The 17920-nt window shown below is 37.5% G+C and overlaps 1 protein-coding gene across 1 annotated transcript; it reads right to left on the reverse strand.

The window, feature by feature from the left end:
* Window positions 1-2578: 2578 nt before the first annotated feature.
* DECR1 (2,4-dienoyl-CoA reductase 1) lies at window positions 2579-17661 on the reverse strand. The gene is made up of 10 exons (XM_065831954.2): window positions 17502-17661; window positions 13251-13453; window positions 12236-12293; window positions 12001-12087; window positions 10083-10230; window positions 6887-6986; window positions 5534-5606; window positions 3249-3395; window positions 2870-2932; window positions 2579-2772 (listed from the first exon to the last, which is right to left on the reverse strand). Exons 1-10 carry the CDS (start codon window positions 17574-17576, stop codon window positions 2713-2715), a joined length of 1014 nt encoding a protein of 337 aa, XP_065688026.1. The 5' UTR covers window positions 17577-17661; the 3' UTR covers window positions 2579-2712.
* Between the last annotated feature and the right edge of the window lie 259 nt (window positions 17662-17920).

Raw genomic sequence — 17920 nt, forward strand, 5'->3', positions numbered from 1 at the left:
AGACAACAACCTTTTAGTTTTAGGTCAAGAAACACTTTTCATTTTAAGCTGCAAAAGCACTTGAGATTCTTTAAACACTTTTGCACAGGAATCCACTGCCTTTTGCCATGGAAGAGAAACATTTCTGAACTGAGCTCTAACAAGTTTACTTTCTAAACAAAGGACATACACAGGCAAAGCAATATTCTAGTGGTGGTTAAGCCAAAGAATAGTGGGTCTGTGTCCTTAAAGCCACATAATGTATTTCTGGCACTGACTATATCAGTAGGGATTACATCTAAGCACTGCACTACCTGTTGTTGAAATATTTGGAAAAAACAATCATAGCAGGGTAGGCTTATGTTCCTTTTCTCCTCTGCCTTTTTTTTTTCCATCTCACTCTACCACCACAAAAAATATGCCTCTGCTTCCAATATCTAAAAAGTACATTCTACAGTACATAGTATTATTTTTAAAAAAAGTATGCAAGAATTTTAAAAAAGTATTGTTATTATAATTTTATATGCAGGAAAGAGAGATGGATTAAGAATATATGGCAACCAGCAGTGCTTCCTAGCCCCCAAAGCCAAGTATTGACTTGATCCGATCTTAAAAGAGGCACATTCTCAGTCCCAGTGTTCTTGATCTTTTCCACCTGTGCCCCACCCAGAACCTACATTTTGTGAGGGAAACAGTTTGTGCCAGTCTCCCTCCTTCAGATGAGCAGTGCCTGAGTGAATGCTGCAAAGCATACCTGCCCTGCTGCTCAGATGCAACAGAAATAAAATAACTTAAGGCTACACAAAGTCAGTAAAAACACTGGAGACCAACCACGGTTATCTTCAATCTCAGTCCAGTACTTGAACCGCATGACAAACTTTCCAACTGTAAATGTCGTTCACACCTGCAGATGCAAGAAACCAGTGGGAACTTTTTTTTGTTGATAGCCCGTCTCCAGAGGATACCCTACCGCAGACAAATACTTGATCATACCACATCTCACAAGGATACCTTTGAATTTATTTTTAAAAACATTTTTTTTTCAAGTGTCAAAGCCGTATAAACAACTGTGTCCAATATTAAGAGAAAATGTAATCATATGCAAAGGACAGTGAGCAAAGAACAGTATATATGGGCCTAACTTCTCAATCAAATCACTTTCTGGGGAAAAGACAGAGATCACATGTCAAAATTCGATCTTGACAGTGGACCTACCAAAACCCAAGATGTTATAAAACTTTTTACATTACATTCAAGAGACAACTTGAAGGCTGTTATGATGAACACATTTGCTTTATTATCAGTGGCACAAATGCTGTTCAGTCCCCCATAGGACGATCACCCTCAGGAGAATGCTGGCACATGGAACGTGCACTAACCTAGTCCACCCTTCTAGCACACCATAGATTAGCTTGTTTCAGTTTTGTGTTAAGGCAATCGAACCATTTCAAAGTCAGATGCTGGCATATGTAACTATGGCCTGGAGTGAGGGTAAAGTGACAAGATCACTGTCAGCACATGAAAGATGGCATTTTTGAATTGCTTTTGTATTTCTGTATATTTCTGTATTTCTTAAATCACTTAGATTTCAAAGCACTTACAGCTATGTCCACGCCTGTATGTGTAGACACTCTGGAACTCAGCTTAACCAATTAAATAAAAACAGCATGGATTTCAGGCTGTAAAGGCCAGAGCCTGGTAACTTCTTTGAAGAATTCCATTCATTGCTTGAAGCAGGGAGGACAAACTGGCAACCTCCTAATCTGGAAAATGTAGTAATACTGAAAGAAGGACACCAACAAACATTGCCTGTTTGTTGTTTTTGTGGGTTTTTTTAAAATCACCTGCTTATTTGGGATGGATAAACTGACTAGATTCAGAAGTAATGCCATGTTGAAGATTCTTTAGTACCAGTCTGTGAATGCACATGAAAGCTAGGGATTTCTGTAAATCTCAACCAATGAGGTTCCAACGCTTTCAGTCCTGATTTACTGATGTCCTTTACTAGTCTTAAGTAAACCATTTTTTATGGAGAGAATCCCCTAGTCACACAGACGTTAATAGCAAATGATTTTAGCTTCTCATTTTCAAGATCATTAACTTAATCATGTCAAACAGCAAGCTCCTTAGAAAGGCACTGCTAGTTCTTAAATGCCATTTTTTAAAGTTCAGCATAAGATAATTAACAGACTGAAAATGTCAGCAAAAGATGAGTCCAAGATGGTTACGTATTTCAAGATTTTGTAAGTAACCACAGTAGTTACATCCTGTCTCAGTCTCTGTTGTCCTGCTGATAACCTGACACTTTGTTTTTCGGAAGTTTAGGACTTCCTATTGAAGCGTGAAGATAAGGACTTAATTTCTCAGTTTTTCCTCAGACTGTCGACTATATTCAGTTATGAAAGTCCTGAAATGCTATTGGAATTACAATATTGAGAGACATATTTCTGAGAAACAAAAAAAATCCTCTGAAATATTCAAAAAAGCTAATTGTAGACCACAGCATGGCTATATAAGACAACCTAATTTCAGTGAACAACTGTTGTCTGCTGTTGGCAACAGATTCGATTGTAGATAGGAAGAATATACATTCAAAATATTACAATTTCAAAGTATTTTATTGAAATCAGCATAGAAAAGATTTAGAAGGCTATTTCTCAATTGGCTATTTCTAAATATTCATTAAAAAGTAGTAGTTATTTTAAAAAAATCTCTACCATATAGTTTCATCCTTCAGGAGCCTTTTGTTTTTCTAATCATTGCTTCCATTAAATCCCACTGCTCTTTGGTAACCTAATAAAAGAAAAGAGCGTTTTATTGGAATTGCGTATAATAATTACACATCTAAGTATTTCTCTGAATGTAAAATAGCAAGCAAGGAATTTAATACCTTCTTCAACTCATTGAATTCTCCTGCCATAGAAACATATTCTCCACCATCCATTCTAATAACCTAGAAAAAGCATAAGTATGGTATTTAATAATAGTGAGTTTTCTGTAGCATTCCCTTGTTATGAACTGTGAAACTAATTTTTATTGATTTGGATCAGAGTAACCCATGTGCAAAATCGTGCAATTCAGAAATTTTTAAAAGTTCTTTTTAAAGGTACTAACTACCATGCATTACATTTAAAAGGGTAATAATGCTTGTAAAAAAATTTCAAAGTAAGAGTTTTTGTTTCACTTCTGAAACTAGGTCTTTAAAAAATACCAGCAAAACTCAGGCCATCACCAAGTTAATTGTATAGACAAGAACAACTACAACTTACTGCTCCATTAACCCAGCTTGCATAGTCACTGCAGAAATAGACAGCAAGATTTGTGATTTCTTCTACAGTTCCCAGGCGGCCACAGGGAATCCTCTCAATAATTTTCTTCTCAAATGCGCCTGTTGGGTCCAGGCGGCTAAAAGCACCCTGAAAATTAAGAGTTATAACTCTGTCAGAAATTAAAATCCAATAGAGATTTGACTCCACATAAACAATATGGAAGTTAACATTTTTGAGTAAACTCTCTACATCATCTTTGTCAGCACAATGAAAAAGAAGTAGGGCACAAATCCAGAATTTATCCCTGTTATAGCAATATCCATCTACTGAGGGTGATAAGCTGGAACTTGACATGTTTGGGATAGTCACCCACCATCCATCTATGAAAAACGAAAGGGGTTAATAAGCTTTGTTTCCCAAACACCCTTGATAAACATTTGAGGAAATACGCAACCCTCAAAATTAGTGCATGGAAAGGGGAGAGGAACCTGTACAGAGGAGGAGTAGGGAAGGGACAGAAAAACTATGCACAGGAGAAGAAAAAATTCAAGTTAGATCAAACTGCACCAATGGCTAGAACTCAACTAAGTCACTGGAAATTCTAGTATTTGAATAGCTTAGAATGGCATGGGAAACAGATGAGGTTTGTGTCCTTCCTGGCTCCTCCACAAAGAAACAACCTCCTCAGGCAAAATCCGCAATGTATTAGTATAATTTATTTTAAGTTACTGAAGCTAAGAGAGTTAACGCACACTGTAATTTCATGGCTGTATTCGTGCCATTTAAGTCTTCTATTGCCATGTTTTTAAATGCCATTTGAAATAATAGGCTTAGCAGCTTATTATACAGCAAAGCGCTTGTATGCTTTTTCATTTTCCTATGATGACTTACAACAGTGTTTTATCAAATACATGGATGTAGACTCCAAGGCAGAAAGATACAACTTTGCAATACACTGTTTTAAGTAAAGTCAGTCTGTCTTTTTACGCTTTCAGGGAAATTTTAACTTGGAAGCAGTATGACAAATGTTGTGCTTTATGAAGGACACATAGTATCTCAAGCGGGATATATGCTACTAGTTTAAATCAGAAAAATTTATAGCAGGTAGCAATATTGACATTTAAAGCAGTTGCCAAAAATTATGCGAATCTATACATCAAAGTGATCTGGCCACGTAATATAGGGATGCCAAAAGTTTACAGGGACTCAAAAAGGAACAGGACAAACTATTGGGAGAAAAAAATCCATCACGATAATTACATATGAAGAGATACCAACACTATCAAACTCCCTGGGCCATAGACTGCCAGAGGCTGAAAACAAAAAGAAGAAATGTCATTAAATGTTTTTTTTCTAGTCTTGCCCCAAAATTCACCAGATACAAGGCCTGGTGGACTTTTGGTCTGATCCTGTAATATTGTTTCAACATTCTTATAACCCTGCTGATATTGCCACTTATCTTTCTCTAGAGTCAAAAAATGTAAACCTGAGTTGTCCAGTGTGGCATCTAATGCTGACAAGAGGAAAAAAGGAGGAAAAAAAAAAAAAGGCAACCCTTGCACCCATACCCCCAAAACAACAGCAAAACCAACTGTGAAATATTTTACAGGTAGTAGCAATACCATGATTAGCTGTTACTGCTCATAATTGCAATATTTTGATTCAATGTGAAATGGATCCTCCTCCTCTCTCCTCTTGCAGGACTGAATTCTCTTTTCTTCCTGTTCCAGCTGGTCTGGATTACTTCCTCCAAACCCTCCAGTCCTCTTTTTCACTCATATCAAAGCTTCACACTTCCTTGCTGACTTAGTTTTTCTCTTTCTAGTTTTGTGATTTTCAACAAAACTAGTGAGATTCTGTTCTCATATACCTAAAAGAGATTCTGAAATTTTGGAATTGATAAGATGTTTTATATAAAAATTAGGAGTTCAGGGAGAAATAGGCACTTTTACTCAACCAAGTGTAAGAATTCAATTCACTAGACAAATTAAGTACATGCAGTCGATAAGAATCATAATTAAATACTTTGATATATCATTTCTGTGAAATACTAAAAAAAAAAGTTTAATTTATCTTAGCATAGCAGGAGAGGCAGTGGCAGGTTTCAGAAGTTCAAGAAATTATATTTTACAAAAGAAATATTGAAATGTGGTATGTTTAATATTCCAGCACAGTCCAAGGAATCACACTTGAATTTAAAAGTTACAGAAAAGGTTAGACTATCTTAAAGTTAAGTGTGCATTACAAATCATATTCAAGGCCGTGTTTCACTTCATGCTATGTACCTTTGTTTTTATTGGACCTGGTTGAATCACATTGAATCTCATGCCATATTTACCCCATTCAGCTGCGAGAGACCTAAAAATTCATTAACAGAATGCATCAATATTTTAATACTGCTATTGAGAAAAAAAATATTTTAAATGGAATCAAACATGTAAATATTAGAATTTTCCTGAAACATGCATTTCTCCTTAAGGTTTTTTGTTGCTGTTGTTCTTTAAAACATTTCAGAAAAGGAAAAAGGGGAAAAAAAAGTCACATTCACAAATGGAGGAGTATTGACTTAATGGATGCATCATAGAAAAAGCAACATTAAGGAGCAAAATTTTCTCCCTCACAAACCATACAGACGATTCTGACACCTAAACTCCCTGACAAACAACTGCTAGGCCATCATCTTTCCCTGGTAATTTAGACTATGCCACAAGTATACATTTCTTATATTTTCAACATAGCTCTCACATTAGGTACTTTGAAGTAACACAAAACAGAGGTTACATTCTAAAATGGGACCAGCAGAATAATTTTGCTTTGTGGAAACATTTTTTCTGCATAAGCAGTATTTCAGTACATTTAATACGATGAATGAATCAGCTGGGTCATAAAGTCTCTGACAAGCACACACTTCAGTTACAGCTCTGTGCAGCAGAAATCAAGACCATCACTCAACCCTTCATTTTTTTCTGGATAAAGAATTCTAGTCACTAAAAGGCTGCCAAACTATTCAATTCCTTCTGCAGAAGTGCAGAGGAGGATCTGTTTGCTATGAAGGACTGTCCTATAGTCAGTAATGATAGAATTCCTTCTGTTTGCTGAGTAGCATGGACAGATACATCACATGTTATTGTTCTGAACTGAGCACAGCTGCACACCTTAATCTAAAATACAGATAGGAAACACATTTATGACACTAGATAGGTGAAGCAGTATACTCCATCCAAATACAAGCACGTCTTTTTCCTGAGACAAAAGAAACTAGAACGGTTCCACTAATAACTGTCTGAAGTGGTGGTTTGCCTATGAGAATGAAAGAGAACCTGATTATCTAAACTCTGTAATGGAAACTTTAAAACTTGCTGCTGCCAAAAGAAGTAGTTCCATCTTGTCCTTGTCATAAAAATCATCCACTTGTCCTTGTGAAAAAAATCATCACAATAACAGCAGTTATTAATAATACATCCTTCTGCGAGAAGCTGTCAGCAGACTATTTTCTTTGCTAGAATACCAGAGGCTGGAAGGTCCCCTTATGATACAATAGAATAAGAGCGCTATACCAACTAGCTCCATTTTCATAGACCAATTACCCTATTCCAAGGACGTGAAAAGCAAAACACACATTTCACTATATTACTCACTTGCTCATTGCTTCTACACCAGCTTTGGCAGAGGCGCTAGGCACGACAAATCCTGAACCACTCTCTGCATAAATTGTTGTAATAGCCAAGAATGCTGCTCCTGGAAGTTGCAAAAACATTAAAAATAAACCAGTCAAAAAAACCCAAACAAGCAGAAAAATAGCATGAGGATCAAACTTGGAACTTAGGGTAAAAAAGCAACCTTGGTGGTGCAGAATTTTGCAGCTCAAGAGTTAGAGATGCCATTTCACTCTGGTTCATAAAAAAGATGTTCTAAAAAAGTAGCCTTCGAAGCTTTGCTTTCAAGCCTTTTTCTTTTAGTCCCTCCTTTTCCATGAATGTTAAAAGTTGTTCTGTGCAAGTGTAAATAGGTGTTGATTAGGCTGCAAAGGTCTGAACCCTCAGACTTCTACTGAGAATGAATTCAGGCATGTAAATCAGTCTAACTGGAGTGAAAGACTAAGATCTTGCACTGTCTTTGTAGAAGCTGCTCTAGCCTAGCAATTGCTAACTAGGTAACGTAATTTGTCTTAATTTCATCAAATCATTGCTGAAAAGAAAAAATATCAGTATTAATAACTAGGTTTGGCATAATCTTAAAATGACAGTTTAGGTCTTAAGTTAAAAGTCTATGCAGAAAAAAACATGCGGGTTTTTTTAGATATTTTCAGAAGCTTTTTCTGCAATACAGCTTATGACAAAGTTAACCTGCATGACTTTGTCCCGTTATTATTGTAACAAACTGCATTATAAAAAGAACACTTTCTTTTGTAAGTTATATAACAGATTTACAAAAAACATTATTTAATCTTTCTTTTATAGAAGTCTGCAAATTCTAATTGTCTAATCAATGACTAGCATGAACTTACTGTAACTTGGAAATGGAGAAGGCACAACAAACAGTTCACTACTTACGCCATAGTAACTAAAATAACTGCTCTACTTACTGTATTTTAAAAATAACTTAATTAGAATAGCTACCCAAGGGATATCTCTAAAACCATACACATTACTGAGAGAACGTATGTGACAATAAAGAGACTCAGTTAAAAAATTACAGTAATGTTACACAAAGAGAACCATAAAAAAGCACTGACAGAAATGCTCACAGACATCCAGAAACCATGGACCCTACTTATAAAGAAGTAGTCTGCAGCTAGAGACTTTGAAACAAAAAATCAACACAGACAAATATCACTGAACAACTCTGAAGTTATCTAGAGTTCATTGTTAATTATACATTTTGCAGCACTAAACCGTAATTTTTTTAAAATACAGGTTAAACAGAGGTAAGTTGGGTAAATCTACTACAGAAACAAGAATGACTGATACATTTACAGCTCTGAAGTTTAAGGTGCACCTTAGTTCATACACAATTTTTATTTCTAACACCTATATTCATAAAATGAAATATATCACCTTGTAAAGAGATATATTACTCTCACTTTGTAAAACTTTGTAAGACTTCAGTGCATAAGTAAGTAATGCACCAGCAGATTACAAGTTACTTTTAAACACCAGTACAAACTTAAAGTCTAAAAGTAGAGCACTTTCATTATTTCCTAAATTAGGTTTAATGTAAGTCATGCTGAAGACCTAAAGGATGTGCGAGTGTTCTAGCAACAGGTAGATGTACAGCATCCTCACAGACTGTCCAACAATATTTGCATCTCCATCATTTCAGAAGCTACAGTATCTGCCTAAACTTAAAAAAACAAGCAAGCAAAAATAAAAAGAAGGTGGAACATGAAACAACAAACAGGTACACTTAATTAACTTGCAAAACCGTATCTTAAAGGAAGCCTTAAATACAAAGCCTTACATAGAGACAGAATCCCCTCGAAAGGTGACATGCAAGTAATAGCAAAGGAGATTCACATGTTTTGGAAGCTCAGAAGTAAAAGAAAGAGAGACAATACAAAGGTAAAGGGCTTCTGGATTTTGATGAATCTGAAGGTGGAAGCAAGGAAAGTAGTTTTTCATTCAACAGCAGCAGACATTTTTAAAGCCGTATTTCATATTACTACAGGGAGACAATGCATGCATCTGGACGGTCATAAAGCAAACTGTTACAATAGTTTGCTACAGTGATATAGTAAGTCAGAGCTGGGGACGGATTTTTAATATGGGAGTATTATCAATAGAATTGTGGAAATTATTTTTTCATGTGCTGCTAAAATGTATGTGGGAAACACAACTAACCAAAACTGTCATAGACTTACCAAAACATTAACTTTATCTGTTATTAAATAGTATAAACTCACTGAGTACTTTTTGTAGAGGAGTTTTGAAGAAATGCAACTAATTTGGGAGTTAGAGAAATACAATGCAAATACAAAAAGATTATTTCAACAAAGTGACTGTAGCTAGAAAAGATGCAGAAGTTCAGGCCCGTGGAAAACCATAACACACCTCACCGCTTTTAAATGCTACTTGCGACAGTATCATTCTGTACAATAAATAAACTAAATGTTTTTCAATTTATAACTAGAAGATAACATAAAATGAAAGCAGTTCTTTGTATAGAATCTACAGTATAACATAAAAGAGAATACATTATCTTTCCTTTAAAGACAATACTCTGGCTAAGTAAATCTTTGGCTAAATAGTATATAAAAAACCTATCATTTTTTAAAGGTAAAGCCAAAATACTGCATTAAACTACTAGGTAGTCTATAAATAAAAATTATCAATGGGAAAATAAAACCTAATACTGACTTCAATTTTTAATTTATTTTTCAAATTATCTGACAGGCAATATTCTCTAGTTTTACAAGTCAAATAACACAACTGTGAATTTTATTTATTTAACTGTAAGAGGAAAATTCAAAGTGACGTCCTGACTTCCTATTCATTTAAATAAATGCCACATTCAGTTGCTTAATTAAATCAACACAGATATAGAAGACTCAAAAGAAATAACAACATATGTTTTAAAGCCTTATTTTTCAAATTTTAGATATGTTTTACAACTAGCACAAACTCTGGGTAGATTCTATAATGAAGTAATTGCTAGTCAGTTCTACTGTTGTGATATTTAAGTATAGCTTTACTCAAAGTTTCTAGAAAAGATGTAAAGTGTTAAAAACTGTTATTCTTCTCACTCTCAAAACTGGCTACAGTAGTAAGGCAAAGAAAACAAGTAATACTATTATGTCACAATGCTTAGTTACCCTTTATCTTCAATTTAAGATACCTTTTTGTGCTTTAATGAGCTCCTTTCCCATTTCCAGAGTTACAAAAGCAGTACCATTAAGTACAATATCAGTTATTGTTTTCCATGCATTAGGAGAAAGTCGTTCAGAAGGGGAAACAAAGTTTCCAGCTGCATTGTTTATCACAACCTGAAATACACGAAGAAAAACCTAAGTTAGCTAAAAACAACTCTTCCTGAGAAAAAAAACCGAAGAATTTACAAGGAACTTCTGACAGTTTCCAGGTAAAAAAGTAAAAACATACTTGTCAAATGAGGTTCAGTAAGATAAAATAACCCATGAGAAATTTTCACCTCTGCAGCACAGATATGTATCAACAACAGCAAATAAGTTGTATTTCCACATGCCTGTAAGTTACTAGTTTGCTCCTGGGAAACTGTAAACATAGAGGGCAACTCAAGTCACTGTTTTTCATAGTGTATCAAGTGCATCCTAACAGAAGAGTTTGTCTCTACCAAGTTCCAAGGTCACATATGATATTTAACGTAATGGATGCACAGGAATAAAAGCAAAAGAAGTTCAGGCAACCAGATGACTGAAGTCTGCATTAACTGACTGTTGCACAACAGCAAGTCTCATCAGTCATGACAAGGAGAGTATTATGATTTCACGAACTGCAACGAACGTTTTAGGAATAGACATACATCCATCCGTCATCCGCCACTTGTCTTTCTGCAAACAATAGTTAGGCAGAGGATACTTTCAATATCCTCTGCTTAGCCCTTCAAGCACTTAGATATATTTCAAGGGGGCTAAGCATCACATAAGCAGTTTTTAAACCAAAATTTATCTTGTATATTTATAAAGCATTATGCTGAAACAATAAAACGATGCATTACTTATGGAATGGCACTTTGATTTATGTAGGTTTGCACATAAAACAAAGTCTATACTGAAGAACTTCTAGGCTAAATTAAGACATTGGAATTCTCAAAAACAGAAAAGAGGACAGCATACATTGCATTAATATAAAACCAATAAAATACAGCAGCCATAAATTATACATATAGATGGTAAATATAATTTAAAGGTCTCCTTACAGTTTGAAAAAAGCGCAATAATAAAATACAAACATCTCAAGATACTGAGGAGGTTACTTGAATCACTGCATAAATATTGTGAAGACACAACAATAAAACTAATGAACTAAGGACTGTATGATATGATCTTTGAGGCATGTAGATATATATGCCTGCCAAAAAAATCCATATGACAAAAGAATGATTGGTTTTTAATTGGGAGCAACAGTCCCGACTATGGAATAAACAAAATAAAGCCAGAAGAAATATGATACTGCCATTAACTTCTGTCTCTGAGATCTCACTTGTACCGTGGCAGCAACACTCAGGCTTGCAGTAGTCATAACAATATGTGTCATGTCTGTCACTAAGAGAAAAACTAGGCAAAAAGAACTGAATATTCAATTTACTCTATAATAAGCTATGCAAGGATCAAAGATTATGTTTATGATTACTTCCAGTTCTAATCTGTGAGACATGTTGATAAGCAACAGGTTTAATTCAGTACCAACAAAGGTAAGTCACCTTTCCAGGAGGATTTAAGGGCAATATTCTGTTCACTTAATTAACTGAAAGAATCCCATCGTAATTGTCCAAATGTTTACAAATGAACTGTTAATCCTTAGAGGAAGGACAACAATGTTTTGTCTACTTGGCTATTGTATTTGTTTTGTCTATTTGGCTGTATTTTAAGAACCATGGGAATAGAGTAACCAGTCTAACTGTGAATGTTGGCTTTACCTTGAAGTATTGCCACTTTTTGTCTAGTGTCTCTTTAGATTCCATTAACTTTCTATCACAGTCATTTTCTTCATACCTACTATGCAGAGTATTTTCAGTAATGACAACTAAAGTTCTTTCCTTCCACCAGAACACTTACATCAGGATGTCCTGCCACTTGGATTACTTCAGCAACAGCATTCTTAACTGAAACTGGATCTCTCACATCACACTGGATGGCATGAACCTATGTAATAATGGAAAGGCAGCTGTGAGACTTCAAAACCATGTCATTCATAAATTAAACAAGCCCACAGAAGCACATAAATGCATAAAAATCCTATAACTATTTAAAGTATCATAACTAACACATTCACAATTCTGTAAAAGTTTACCTTATTCCCCGTTTTAGAAGAGATTTCTTCTGCTGTTCCTTTCAAAACATCGAGCTTCCTAGAAGTAAGTAGGCAATGTCATTAAATTTCCATTAAATACAATTACAACTCAGATTAAGAAAATCCGATGGGTTTTTCTGAGCATATAAGCTAAACATTAAAGTATCATTTAATAGGTGTGTGCATGCATGTCTGTTGCTGATTGTTGTAAACTTTCAGATAAAAACTGTATTTAGCCACTAACTCTCTGAAAGAAAGCTTTAAATAACTTCTGGTTAGTGCTATTTCAAAGCAACTCAGAAGTGACCACAGTAAGAGACTCTCTTAAGCTAATCGAATATGGTAAGCTATTAAAAATACTTTCATTTCGAGTACATAATCATAACAAACTTAGTTTCAGCTACTACTCTACTAGTATTTTACAAAGCACACGCATATTCACATTTAAAACTAAATACCTAAACGACTATTTGGAGAAATGTCACAATATTTATTTTTATTAAAAATGAGATCTTTTTCTAGTCTTTACTGTAGTGTTACTTAAAACAACTGTATAAAGATCATCTTTATTAAGGGAAAAACAGGGCTGGTTTTAAAGTCATAAGAATTAAGAGGAAAGGATTCAATTTTTTACTGCAACTCAAATCTGTGTCAAGAACACCTGCAATAATACATTCAAAATGTTCAAGAATGGCCATTTCAATTTTCTATTATCTTTCAGGTTTTAGCTGAATTTATGTCTAATATCATAGGTTGTTTATTTTGCTGCCACATTTCATGAAAATGCATTTAGTTTATTTCTTCCTAATGTTGGTTACACCATTAGATACTTGCAGATGGATCTGCAAGCTGCTGGTATTTAAAATATGACATTATAATTTAGAAGTGCACTGAAATAGAGCAAATAGAATAAATGTATCCATTTTACAAAGAAGAAAACAAGATCCATTGTGAAGAAGAAAATTCATCATTCAGTACTAAATGAAAGCTCTAAAATGTCTTCATTAATATTTACCGGCTTGCTATAACACACTTGGCACCTAAACTGGACAAAGCTGTTGTCATCCCTTTGCCAATCCCAGTACCTCCACCAGTTATAAAGGCCACTTTCCCCTGAAAGGTATTTGGCGGCAACATCACTTTTTGAAGAGGTGAAAAGAAGGCAGCTTGTGGTGCACTGTTCTCCTCATATAACACATTTGTGCCATGGCTGAAAAACTGAAACAAAAAGAGAGAAAAGTTCATTTTCCTCATTTTTGTATACAGGATTGTCCTGGTTTTGTTTAAAGTAAGGCAAATTCTCTTTTAGTCAATTTTCTTTCAGCTAAGTTCTTCTAAGGAACTGCATTTTTCTGAAGTTTGCTGCACGCTTTTCAGACAATGTTTGCTCTGGAGCTGGTAGGAATGGTATATAGAGAAGGCCCAGGTTAATCTTTATTGCTATGGCAGCCAAGGTCACTGATAATTTTTTTTATGTCAGATAAGTGAGAGGGGTGTACTTGCAGGGAGGAGCAAACAGAACAGGTGACCAAAATTGACCAACTAGTTATTCTATGCCATTCATGTCATACACTGTATAAAACTCGGACATCACAATGGTCTCACTCTCTTTGTCCATGGGCGGCATCTGAAGGGCACTCTTCCCGTTCTACCTGTGATCCTAAGCCTGGTTCCAGGCCCTGCATCCCTGAATCCAGTTCCAGTTTATTGCTGAATCCAGCCCAGGACTTCTGGGTGCCTGCCCTGCAGCCTCTGGCATGACACCAGCCTCTAAGTATCATTAGTAAAGCATTTTTAACTTTCCAACTTGTAAGTCTCTCTCCCTTTTTCTTCTATTCCCTTTCCTTAGCAGGGAGAGTGGGGGGTTAACAGAGAAGACTGTTGTGCGAGACTAGATTTTCTTATGACAGTGGAAGTAATAACCATAACTGCCTTATAATAAACTGAATGTAAGAATGACTAGTTTGTAATATACTAAAACATACGGACCTTCAAATAAATGCTAATACTATATGAGTAAAGCACCTGAATGATTTTTAGACATTCCATTTCTACTAGAGAACTATTGAAAAAATATACTACCGATTTTTGTTATTTTGAAAGTTAATTATTCTTATATCTGTCACTTTTGTAAAAATGTGTGGAACAGCATTATCGAATAATTACAGACTCTCAGCAGGATTTGGGTTTCAGTTTCATGTATGGACTGTACTTCATGCATAAGGAGTTCAGACCTAACAAATACATGTGATTTTGAGATCACATGTGTATATATTTACAAACTCAAAAGCGTCAGTAGTAGCTTCAAGGCTTTGATTCTTTACTATCACAGTCAACAAAACATTCTTATTTACTGGAGAATGGGGCAGAATCCATGAAACCTGTCCTAATTCTTAGTGGAGCTGTCAAGCAAACCAGTGCCATCTCCCAGACAAAACTGTGCAAGGTTTGGTTACCAGCATTGTGTCTGTCTGAGAAGAAATACCATTTACAGCAAATTAGCCCTTGATTAACTGGTCCTAGCAAAAAGACACATGGTTGACACTTGTTTAAAAACACATGTGAAAGCAGAAGAAAATTCAGCATTTTTAACTGATCATAAAAGGGATACACTTTAGTAAGAAAACATCCCATTAATGCAATAAGGAATTTGTCATTAAGAAAGTCTCGGCAAAAAAAAACAAGAGGATATTTCCAGCATTCTAAAACACTAACCTAGCTCACGCCCTAACCTAAATACTGAATTAATTCTTTGTGACAGCAGCATTACAGTAATAATTCAGAAATTCCCAATTTGTTCAGAATACAGAAGTTAGCTTAACCTGAAGATGTAAACACTTCTAAGTATGACAAAATTACATTATTTTTAGTTTTTATATGAAAAAACTAGAAGAATGTGTTATTTTCTGTAATATTAATTTGTACTTAAGCCATAATGTGTTTCTTTGAACACAAAAAATGCTAGTTTAATTTTAGGAAAGAAGACTGAATGGTTACTCTCATATAGTATTGTTAATAAAAACATGCAGTTGTTCAATAGGTTGACACAAAGAAGAAAAGTTATCTTAAAATACTAAAAATATTAAAAGTTATGGTTCTATTTACTAACTCACATTTTCAGCACCAAAATTAAGAGACAATATTTTTAGTGGCAGCTGAATATTCTGTACATGCCACAGCTACAATGCACAGGTATGGGGATTTCACAGAGCTTACAGCTGGCCTAAGAAAGCATGTATGTGAATTTTTCTGTGTGATAATTCATTTGCATTTGTCACACAGGGCAAAACAGAGGTAATAAACATGGAGTTACACTGTCAATTTAATGGAGCTCATGGTCCAAAGAAAAGACAAAACAAAGAGTAATAGTGAAGAAAAGTTGTGAGCACTACATAGAACAAAATCAAGTAAAGTTCAGAGCTAGAAGTATCATAAAGGCAAAGCAATGCATTAAGTCCTACAACATTTATATTAGATGTGTACTTTAGGGATTCTTTCGGGAACTTGGACTCTTCAGCTATGTGCAATAGCTTCTCAAAGAAAAAAGCAAATCAAAGGTGGTTATAAGGAACACAAACAGATCAAATAAAAAAACCCAAAGAATGTCATAATATTTTTTCTAAAATAACAAAATTCTACAGATCTGATCTGCCACCAAACATCTGTAAAATACCTATTTAACTCTTCCAACAAAAACAGAATTTGCATATTTTCATGGAGTACCAGAACACTATTAAGCCACCAGGAAAGGGGAGTTTGAAGATTCTTTTTCACGTCTGTCTTAGCAGTCCCCTATTCTCTTCAGGTATGCAGGGAGAGAAGGGCTCCCTCTGTAGAACTTTTAGCTCATGGCAGAGACTGCAAATCAAAACAGCGTTTGCACTTCTTCTTCCTCCAGCATACGTAGATAACTAGAGATAAATCCTATGCAGCACTGACCCTCCCTGATCGGGTACTCTGTTGGTGACTGACAAAGCCCACTCCCCTCGCCCACCACTACACAAACCATGCAAGCAGCTTCCTCCTTCTTGGGGGAGCAAGATGAGGAAGCAGGCCACAGCACAGGCAGGCAGTAAGACCACACCAAGCCTAATAAAGCACTAACTTGGTGTAATTCAGCAGTCTTCTCATGAGACTGCTATTGTCTCATCACTAGCTTGCACAAGGGGCTTCTGTGACAGGATCCCCTCAATTTAATCATTCCACTATTTAAGGTCAAGGTTTTAAATTAAGCCTCAAGTGTAAACAGATAGATAAAGAAGCTAGGAACCGGCTTAAAAAACAAACCAAAACCAAAACAAACAAAAACATGAACAAACAAAAAAAAACACCTCAGCCAGGGAGTGCAACTGACTCATGAAATGACTCAGAGAGAGCTCATCTCGGCTACAGCTTCTTCACAAGGGAAGCAGGAAAGGTGGGGGCCAATCTCTTCTCTTTGGCGATCAATGACAGAACCCAACGGAATGGCAGGAAGATGTGCCAGGGGAGGTTCGGGTTGGGCATTAGGAAAAGGTTCTTCACCCAGGGGGTGGTAGAGCACTGGAACAGGCTCCCCAGGGAGGTGTCACGGCCCCAAGCCTGACAGTGTTCAAGAAGAGACTGCACAACACCCTCAGACACATGGTGTGAACTGTGGGGTTGTCATATGCAGGGACAGGAGTTGGACTCCATGATCCTTGTGGGTCCCTTCCAACTCAGGGGTGCAGAGTGCCCTCAGAGGCACCTGAGCAGTCACTGGTAAGCAGCGCTGTGCCTGGGCAGAACTCGCTAGGAACGGCCTCCAGAAGCACACAAGTCAGCCGTGTCACTGCTTGGACGGCAGCATTCAAACTTACGTCACAGCTTTGCTATTGGGGTGAAAGGGCGATGCCGATGCCTTCACAGCCTGCACTGAAATGGAAGAGAACGGCAGCTGCGCTGGGCGCGGGAGGGTGCCGGGGAGCACAGGCCGCACCTCTGCGAGAGCTCCGGGACGGACAGGGCCGGTGCTGGGTGCCCCAGCCCTCAAGACACGTCCTGACTCTTTCGCCAAACCCCACTAAAGCCAGGGCCGCCCCTTGACACCGCTTCGGCCACGGGGAGGCGGCTTTCCCCGCGGCTGCGGGTGGCAGCCCGGGCGGCATCATCCCGACAAGCAGCGACCGTCTGCAGTGTCCTCTGACGGGCCAAGAGTGCCTGAGCAGCCCCGGGGGAGGAGCTCACTGAGAGCCCCCGAGGCGCCGGCCGATTGCCCTAGGCCCCACGGGAGCAGGGAGCGCCTTACCCGCCCGGTGCCAGAGAAGCAGGTCGCGGCTCCTCCGCAGACGCCGCGCCACCCTAGACGCAACGCGACCGCCATCTTTCCTTGCTGAGGGGTGGCGGCTGGCGGGGCCGGGCCGTGTGCCTGCTCTGTGACCGGGACAGCGCCCGCCTCGGGCGGGAGGCGGTCCGGGCGTTGGGCCGCCCCGCGGGCCCCGAGCACGGTGGCTTGAGCGGCCGCCACTTCTGCCTGAGCTGCTGAGGTCAGGAAAGCTGCGAGCCCGTCGCTACACCACAAACCTGGGTGCCCCGGCCAGTTTGGGGGACTCAGTCCCACCGGCTGCCCCCGACCCGAGGCCGCCTTGCTCGGCCACTGCCTTGAGGTCTCGAGTTCCAGCTGCGAGGAGCAGGATGTGCTCGGTCCAGTTTATACGCATCACTGGG

The sequence above is a fragment of the Patagioenas fasciata genome, chromosome 2 (assembly GCF_037038585.1).
Source record: "Patagioenas fasciata isolate bPatFas1 chromosome 2, bPatFas1.hap1, whole genome shotgun sequence".
Lineage (NCBI taxonomy): Eukaryota > Metazoa > Chordata > Aves > Columbiformes > Columbidae > Patagioenas > Patagioenas fasciata.